Source organism: Porites lutea, chromosome 11 (genome assembly GCF_958299795.1).
Source record: "Porites lutea chromosome 11, jaPorLute2.1, whole genome shotgun sequence".
Lineage (NCBI taxonomy): Eukaryota > Metazoa > Cnidaria > Anthozoa > Scleractinia > Poritidae > Porites > Porites lutea.
This window is the reverse complement of record NC_133211.1, coordinates 11,353,909-11,363,641: the sequence shown is the minus strand read 5'-3', so window position 1 is coordinate 11,363,641 and position 9,733 is coordinate 11,353,909. Positions and strand designations below refer to the sequence as shown.

Genomic DNA, 9,733 nt, shown 5'->3' with positions numbered 1-9,733 from the left:
TCTTTGTTTTCTGCTCAGGGAAAATTCTGCTTGGTATTGTTTCATGGTTTTTGTTCTTTTGTTTTACGTCATCTGTGTCCGGTACACGAAGTAAATGCCCTTCAATGAAAAAATTGTCCATATTGAGTCATCAATCCCAAATGTGAGCCATCTTGAATGTCTCATGGCGCTCCATCCCCAAAGGCAGCTCTTTTACTAAAATCCAGAAACATAACTTGAAATTGAAACGATAGTGATATCTATCACTTGCTTGAGAATTTCCTTTAAATCTGGGCCAAGTTGAAAAATACAGCACGCCATGGACTTATTCACGACATGCATTTTAAAAGTACCATTGTCAGTAGAGTAAAAATGGAAACTGTTTACTAAACATGTCAGTGTGAAAGTGCAATGTTTACTCTTCTGAAGATACAAGTAATCTGCGCTAAAAGTGATTCAAAAATAGCGAATGAAAAGTCATACCGCTAACCATATGTGACCTTATCAGGATTGGCTTCACCTTAGGGGACAATGGTTACTCTATTACCCTGGTTTATAAGTAAATATTTTTTTTGGTGGGTTTTAAATCGGGCTCTTTTTTTAAAAGGTTGTCCATACAGATCGAGTGGGTAACTTTCCTCTTCGAAGATTGCGTGTGTAAAGGAGTTTCATTAAATCAGGCTTAGTGTAAGCTAACAGGCAATAAATATTAAACAGAAATCTTTACTTTCCTCGACGAAAGGTCAGTGAGACCTCGATGAGAGTTTCATTAAATCAGGCTTACTACAAGTCAACAGGCAATAAGTATTTAACAGAAATCTTTACTTCTCTCGACAAAAAGGCCGGTGAAACCATCCTGAGATGTACTCGATAGCTTCGTTTTTAGAGAAATCGATAATTTTAAACAAACAAAAAAAAAAACTTCGCCCTTAGGAAAATTCTTGGAAATCCCTTTATTTCCTATTTCCCAGCTACAATTGCAGACCAGTGTTGTTTTCTAAATGAGTTTTGCTGTCAAAACATTTTCCCAGATAATTAATTGACTTATAAGTAATATTAAAGCAAGAAATGAAAAACTTGACTTCATTTAAATCCGAGGATTTTAATCTAGTTTTCTTGAAATTATTGTTTGCTAATACTGCGTCAAAAATCTCTGTCGTTCATCGCTCTGATCTTCAGAGTTTGATAACAACGTCGACATTCTTGGTTTTTGAGATAACAATTCTGCGGCCGAAATGAGGGAATTGATTCGTCGTTACAAATTTTAACTGAAAGACAAAGTCCGTATTTATAATTAGAAATGTAAATTGAAGCTTTCTGTCATTGTTGTGTCATTTGTTTCGAGTGTATTCTGTGATGTTTCTGGCACGACCTGTCATAATACATACGCTTACTGTTAAGTTCACTTCTTGAAGATCCCTATCGACTCATATGTGAAGAGATGAAACACACAACAACTTGTATCTTTAAGATGCTGAAATTTATGCGGTTTTTTCGCCGAGAGCGACGCTCCAAGGACGTCAGTGAGCACAAAGAGCCGGCTAAAGGTAAAATGAAGCTTTTTGTTGTTTGTGTTTAACGTGACATTTTAAAGTTTTTCTACGCAATTCTCTTGTTTTTAAAGTGCTTTCCTCTTTATTTATTTGTACGTACAAAGTTCCACTCGGCAAAATGTTTAGATCGCATTTATTTCTTCTTCCATCCTTTAAAGTTATGTGTATTGAAAACGTAACAAAAGTCTTACCAATGAGTTTTTTGAACCAAGCCGAAGCCCTGTGAATTCTTAACCAAAAACTGAATCTGATTTTCGAAATGAAATGTAATCTTGCGTTTTTTCTTTCCTGTGTCAGTGTCTTAAAAGCAGATAACAGTATTCGCAGAAAATATTCATTTCGCAAGTTTGTTAATTATGAAGAAAAAAAGGTAGAATGAAAATTAATCGCTTTAAAATTAAATATCTCGCTTTGTTATAGGGCAAATTTACAGCGGTCCTTTTAGTCATAAATTACTACTGTCCTCAGACGTGCTCAATTTTTCTGCGGTAAATATGAGAAAAGAAAACTGTTCGTACTTTCTTGTTTCATCATATATGAATGAAAATACTCTCGGATAGTTTAGTTAGCCACAACATGATAAACTGAAGAACGTCTTAGAAGGATTGACATTTGATATGAAAACTTTCATCAAAATGCATTTTTTCTATCATTTTCATAACAATCAGTGACCTTAAGTGAAATTTATTACACCTGGGTGGATTAATGAAGAGAGATATTTTAAAGATATTTTCCAGTCTGTTTTTGCTTGATTAATAAGTCTGCCTTCATCAGTCGTATTAGCATCTCGCTGGTTTTGCGTGATACTTCTACGTAACTCTGAAGTGCCAGACAAAATATATTATTTAAAAAGGTTTTTTTTTCTGGTGTTCTCAATTCTTCCGCTATATTCTGGAGCAGCAAAAATTAAAATTATGCGCTTTATAATAGATCAGTTTTAGAAATTACGGGTTCCGTTCCTATCCCCAACCGTCCACTGATCTCGACGTGAAGTCGTGAATTCGCACTGAAAGTACGTAAACAATCCCGGCCACGTAATTTTCACCTGACCGCGGAAGCCTCATTTTTGCGTGCAACAATCCATATAAACACCGTGGCAATTCATTGGTAAAGTAAATAACGTGTCAATGACTGCTAGGTTTTAATGCCCTCCTTCCTTTTTAAAGGTTAGCGAAAGATTTTCAACCACGACAAGTTTTTGATTCTACCAATTTGTTATTTGGTGTTTTAATAATTACTGCTCGTGTCCAGGCGCCATAATCGATCCCAAACTGTGTCGCACTGCATCATTTCCCGAAGATATCACGTGTCTCCCCAGCCGTTCCTCTGTGCTCTCAGTCACACGGAATAGGGTCTCCAGCCGAGATCCACTTCGTTCCCCGGCAGGGTCTTTCTCCTTTACCTCTCTTGCCGTTGAAGGGAGAGGTAACTGGAGGTAAAGGGAACACTATGAGAAATAGGTTGGTGCTCTCCCGTCAGACACCGCCATCAAGCGTTTGAGGTGCGCCTTTTTGTTTTGTGTGATTGTCTTAACAGCGAGGCTCGCGGCAAGGATTGTTGTAAGAGTAGTTAGTTTATGTAAACGGTTAACCTCATGCCTAGCTGATCGGCGCTTCTTCCCTATCTCCTTAGAACTGAGCTAACAGGAGGAAGATGACTTTTTTAGCTTTTTTTTTAACCGAAATACTTTATCTTCGTGCATCGAGGCTGCTTTTGCGGCAGTAGCTGATAAATCGTGGTTCAGGGAGGCTTTCGAGCCGATCGGCCGTGACTTCATCGCCCGAGCTGAAAAATTTCTCTAAGAGTTCGTGAAAACGGGATCCTACAGAAAGTTTTGATTAATTCAAACATCAAGCGTAACGTCACCAGTAGATTTTCAAAACAGGAAGAAGTTCCACTTTTCCTTAAAAGCATGACAAGGCAGGCTCAACTGCTTTGGAAGATCTGTAAGGATCCTAACAGTGACCAGTATCGATCTTCTTTCTCCTTAAACTTTATAACCGATCTTCTATCAATCATAAAAGGGGTAAAATAGGGGACACTGCTTACCAGCGAAAAGACTTTTCTCTTAGTTAGTGCGATATCAAGCAAAGGGAGAACAATATACATGGAGACAATGTGGATATTCATCTATGTTAAAATGTACTTAGGCCAAAAGAGTGATTGTTGTATTTATGTGGGTGTAAGTGACTCATGATTTGTGTGTTATCGTTATATTTACACAGTTCTGTCACAATGTTTTCGTAACGAGCCACGCAGATATTTGATATCTCTCAATGTTGTGTCTCATCTCTTGTTCTTTCGCTAAGCTAACAACGCCTTTTAAATGAAATACAATAGATACACAAAAAACTGTTATGGTGTAAAAGCCTTTGTTCATATCATTTGTGCGTATCTCAGCTCATGCACTGTAGAATGGGTATCACGTGGTCTTTGGCTGCTGAGGATCATCACAAAGATCTATAAATGCGTAAGGAAACTTGGGCCAGCCACTTAGATAATTGGAGAGAGAGAATGATACGTTGTCAAAAAAAACTCAGTCGAAAGGGTAAAGCCCGACAGTTTGTTTTCTGTAAACTTGTGGACAGTAATTTCCATTGTTGTTCCCCAGTTAGACTCTTTATACCACCTTAACTATACTTGCTAACATGTACTTTCCTTTTCATTGCAATCTGCAATATTAAAGCCTTTATTTTGATTTGGCTTGGTAAGAAGGTTCCAATTTTAGGCAAACCATGCAATCAGAAAGTCGACGAGCTGCGTCGATAAAAATTGGACCTCAACCCGAATTTTCAAATTTTCTACACCGGGATTAGCTCAGCTGGTCTGGATGCCGACTTATGACATGCGCAAAAAAGATTTTTAAAGTTGAGAATTTTATCAGACCTGCAAATGACATGCGCAGAATTTTCTTGGCGGGAGACAATTTCTTTCAAGAGAATCACTACATCTACTAGTCCGACAGTGGAAAAACGTCTTTTTCACAGCCTCTAAGCAAAATCCACAGGGGAAATCGCTATTATAAAGTTACATACCGTATTTATTCAAATAAGCGCCCAATCTCGAATTAGCGCCCACCTCGAATAAGCGCCCATCCTAAAGGTAGAAAAAGTTAATAAGCGCCCAGCCTCCAATAAGCGCCCAACCCAACCCCATCCCCTTTCACCTCCCAACCGAAAAAAATTGAATAAGTACTAATAAGAGACTTCCCCGAAGACGGGGTTTTCCGCAGAGTATTTTACAGAAACCTTGCTTTGCTACATCTTCGAGTTCGTTATTACCATTTATTGTTTTGTTGCAAAATAAACATACTACACTTTTTGAAATTGTGAAAATTTAATAAGCGCCCAGCCTCTAATAAGCACCCACCTCAAATAAGAGCCCACTCTCAAGGTCAAAAAATTTAATAAGCGCCCAGGGCGGTTAATCGAATAAATACGGTATTCATCATTCACTACCTTTTAGTGGCAGCAGACGAATGACATGTTTTGGATCTCTGATGCCGGCTTATAGTGATACAGCACGTCATCACTCGCGAAGAGACATGTTTATTTATTTTTTGTTTAATTTCAGTGGGAATCGGTCCTTTTAGAAGTCCTCTTTTGCATATCTTGATGGTGTTTTAGCACTTAATACCTGAGGAAAAATAAACCATAAAAAGAATTGTTGTCGTTGACCATTTTCTGAAAAGCAACATTATCGACCTTAAGTTCCGCTGGATATGTAAAATTTTAGTTATAAGTTATGCAAGCAAGACACAAACGTGATAAAAATATAAAAAATATTTAGATTGCTGGTTAAGGTTAATCAAGAGATAAGTCGTTTCGTGCTACGCTTCTAACATAATAATTATGAGGTTATATACATAGGCCAAAGTACGAATTATTCCACTGTTTATCGTTGATCTTTGAACGTGACTGACAACAATTAAATTATAGCTAGAAGCGAGGCTCCTCACACATTGTTAACGGAGCCTTTATTAAAGAATTGCTTTGTTGTCTGCGTAAAGAGCAGCTGGACTGTAGGCCGCATCTATTCCGAGAAGCAGTCCCTGAAAGTTCAATACAAGAACTTTAGAAGAATCAAGCAACACTTAAGCATCGACCTTGACAAACGGTAGAATGGTTTACACCGACTGTTAAAAATTTTTGTTAAAAATTGTAGTTCTTCAGCCTTAAGACAGGTTTTGAAAGCTCTGCTTTTGTCGTTATCATATCCACTCTTCCGTTCTTCACAGGTATCAATGACTAAATTTCATCATATCCTGTAATCATTATTGTACTTCCCTGGTAGCAGAGGTCTCTCACGACGAGAGAACAAGGAATCATGTTTTAGCAACAGGGCTTCCAATAGCAAATTGAAAGAAAATTGTTTAAGGATCCATAAATTTTACCACTGGTCTTTGATTCAAATCTTGACACAATTCCACTCACTTTGAGTACCAATTATGAGTGTTTCTAGAAAACATTTTTTGGAGAGGTTCCTCACTTTTAAATTATTTTAACTAGCAAGAACTTTCACTGCATTTAAAAGAAAGTACAGCTGTACTTATCTTTGTTGAATTAGTTGCGTAATGTTTTTTTCAAAATCCAAAAGGAGATTACGCAATGATTTATATTGTGAGCACAAATTAACTTACTAACTAAACAGTGAATATTTTATTTATTCCTAGTTTTTCTTAAAAGTTTTTTTAATTACGTAACCGTAAAGAACGGTGCATGCACATTACGAGAAGGTTTAAGGTTATTTTGCGGCATTATCTCTGCTTAATTATCTCTGAAAAAAAATGTGTGGTTACTCCCAGTTTTCTAAGTTGCCACCAAAGGTCCATTTTAAGTGCCGCTTTTCCTTTTCATTCATAAACTACTTATCAAGTAGCATCATCCTTTTTAACCCATCAAAACACAACAACGGATAAGAACATTTCACCGACTTTTCCTCAGGCAATGAGCATTTCAGTTTTTGAACTTTCCAAACCAGTTTGGCCATTAACCTCTGAGAGCGTTCGGAATTGATAATAATCAACTATCAATTTAGGTTTCTGGTAAACTGCCCACCTACCCGTCCCCTAAGACAACATTATCGCTTGCTTCTCACTTAGGGCAGAATGTTGGCTTAGGGGAGGGGTAGGTGGGCAGTTTCCCAGAAACCTAAATCAATAATCACTTCTCTCCTTCTTTACAGAAATGAACTTCGTGAGTACCAAGAATATGGCACGAAGGCGAAAAAAGAAGAAAGCGGGGAAGGGAAGAGAGGTATACTATTTGGAAAATACAGCAATGGCTGATTCAACGAACGATATTGAAATTTGCACGGTAACAAGTACATTGCCAGCAGAAACAAGTCCAATAAAACATAAAACAAATCAAATGACTGGTTGCACGGAGTGTATCGCAAGCTCATCTGTGTGTGGAAGAGAAAGAACTTGGTCGAGATCATCGGCAGCACCAGTCTTGCATTCTACAGACTTTTGGGACAGGCATTTTGATGGTACCAACTCGGTCTCATGGAAGACTTTTCGAGCTGCATTTCTTGAAGATTACGGATGTGTTATTCAAGAATTCGCCCCTCAGAGAATCCACTGGATTTTAACCATAGTACACAAGGACATTTTTGCCGCAGCAAATGATATTCACAAGCTGTATTACGATAAGTTCTGCGGTAAATCACGCCACCCAGATCGTCTTTGGGTGAATATCAAGCAATACGCGGCCGAGAGGATTTTTCGGGAAGGTGTCATAGAGTCTATGTTCGAGTAGGGAAAAAAGGTCGATTTGACTTAATGGCCAGCTATTTGTATGCACGATCGCGTCATTTGACTGCTACTACCACAATTCATTTCGTTTTCTGATTTATATTCAACTAGTTTTGAATAACAAAAGCCCAAATTTGCACAAGAAAGCAAACCCTAAAGGGTTGCGGGTTGCGGTAGTAGTGGTAGTAGTAGTAGTGGTAGTGGTAGTGGTAGTGGTAGTGGTAGTGGTAGTGGTATTGGTAGTGGTAGTACTAGTAGTAGTAGTAGCAGCAGCAGCAGCAGCAGCAGCAGTAGTAGTAGTAGTAGTAGTAGTAGTAGTAGTAGTAGTAGTAGTAGTAGTAGTAGTAGTAGTAGTAGTAGTAGTAGTAGTAGTAGAATGACGTAATCGTGCAAGGATCAGCTGAAGCAACTTCCTTCATAGGGTGCTCGAGAGAAAAAGCGAGAAAAACATGGGAACGAGGCTGTATGGATCAGAAGCTGATTTGAGTATTTTACCAACGGATAAACGTTACCAGCATGTGGCTGTAGGAGGAACAAGAAATTCAACTACTACCAGCATGATTGTTAAATTTGGCCAGTGTTTCTTTTCCATTTCCTCTGCTGCTGTTGTTAACTCTGTTAACTGTACTAGGAATCTTGGGGACCACTACAAAACACGTTTTAATAATAGCAATGGAGACTTGGCGAAGATATATTAATTAAAGTACAATTCGCTGGTTCTATCTTGAGTCACATCTCCTCTGGAATTCCAAAGATATACGCTAATCATAAAAAAGATAGTAATTAAAAACTGGTTCATTTAAATACTTAAAGACTTTGTTTTTTCGCTTTGTTTACCTTGTTTTTGTTTGTATTTTTATTATGTGGCTTTTGACAGTAACCTTCATCAGGAGCCGATTACTGTACCGGCTCCTGCCTTCATTCCGTATTTGATAGCCAATAGTTTTACAATAGAGCAGCCGAAACCTGATGCTAATTTGGCAATATTCTGTTTGGTCATGGTGGTGGTACCCTGGGTGCCAGAGGCTTTTTATGCGTGGTTTTCGGTTTCGGTTAAGTCTGAAAAAGTGACCCGCGCGGGCGAAGACGTGTTGGGCTGCGGCCGGCGAAGCGCCTTGTCGCACGCGAGAAAAAAACCTCTGGTACCCAGGGTATGTTGGTGGATAAGTTATTGTGATATAAATTTAAAAAAAAAAAATTAAAACGTAAGAATTATTCATCTAATGCTTCTAATTATTTAATTTAACTACTGAACGCGGGTTACGAAAGCTATAAAGAACAAAATGTTAGGCGGCTAATTACCATCAATTCACGGGGAGACCACAGGCATCCCAAACTCACTCATGCTAGAGCTTGTGTTCCCTAGGACATCTAGTAATTTTGCATAACGCAACGATTTTATAGGGTTCAGCCTGGAAAGAGAAATTTTGAAAAAATTCTTTATCTTAGCTTATTGACTTTAGAGAAAAGAAGTAAAATAAAAATACTTGTGTTGTCTTTTTCAAGTGAGTGAGGATGTTTGAACACTGTTTGATGGTGATTTTAGGACGTGTTGGGACGCCTGTTGTTACAACCTCGTCCCCAGGGCTTTTCCCTTAAAAAATGGACGAGGTTGCTGTTGTTAGTAACTCAACGGCCGTCGCTAGAAAAAAAAGGGTATTTTATTAAAAATCCAAACCTGGCAAAACGAAAAGTTGTTCGTAAAAGTGCTTTCAGTTATGAACACAAAAGAAAATTGTTGTGACAAGAAAAATAAACGGTTACATGAACGGTATTTGCCAGCAAGCTCTCTTATTTGGGAGAGCGAAGCGAGCCGCGCGAGAACGCGCCTCGCGTCTCCTCTCGCGTGCCTCTCGCGCGTCCACTTTTTACGATATTCCCCAAATAGAGAGCTTGCTTGCAGGCTAAGACCGGGGTTGAAATCACTCATGAGGTCGTGAGGTTACATTCTACTTATTTTTCTACCAACTGACCCTACGTGACGAAACGTTTTACAGTATTTTTTAAAATAGCAAAAGATCCTGATAATAAGTAACGAGGTGTTAGATACAAAATGGTTTCGATGTGAGAGAACTCAAAAGGCATGACAAGCATCATTTACATCCTGTGCGGTTACACATGACAACTGACACGAATCACAAGTTCCGCGCCCATGCAAGTGTCACAACATCACAAGATTTTCACGGTGTTCAAGACAACTGGAGGAAAACTACTTGTTTAACAAACGTCGAGCGCCAGAATATCGAAACGACCTCTGAGTTTCATCTTGGCCCTCAAAAGACAGAGTGCACTGCTCGGAATTTTGAATTTGAATAGTTTCACTCATTCGGTACGTCAGAGACTCTGAGAGGTCTGGAAGCAAGCATTGCCTCTTAGGAAGGAAGTAAACAAGCCACCCCGAAAAAAGGCCACGTTTCTCCAGTTTGTTCCAAAAAATGTCAACTTT

At 38.6% G+C, this 9,733-nt stretch overlaps 1 protein-coding gene across 1 annotated transcript; it reads left to right on the top strand.

The window, feature by feature from the left end:
* The first annotated feature begins 1,285 nt into the window (after positions 1-1,285).
* On the top strand, positions 1,286-7,475 carry LOC140951963 (uncharacterized). Its single transcript, XM_073401349.1, has 2 exons — positions 1,286-1,526; positions 6,717-7,475. Exons 1-2 carry the CDS (start codon positions 1,421-1,423, stop codon positions 7,289-7,291), a joined length of 681 nt encoding a protein of 226 aa, XP_073257450.1. The 5' UTR covers positions 1,286-1,420; the 3' UTR covers positions 7,292-7,475.
* Positions 7,476-9,733: the final 2,258 nt, after the last annotated feature.

Coding starts and splice junctions, on each gene's coding strand:
- LOC140951963 (XM_073401349.1), top strand. CDS start 1,421: ATGAAACACACAACAACTTGTATCTTTAAGATGCTGAAATTTATGCGG. Junction 1,527..6,716: donor GCACAAAGAGCCGGCTAAAG/GTAAAATGAAGC, acceptor CCTTCTTTACAG/AAATGAACTTCGTGAGTACC.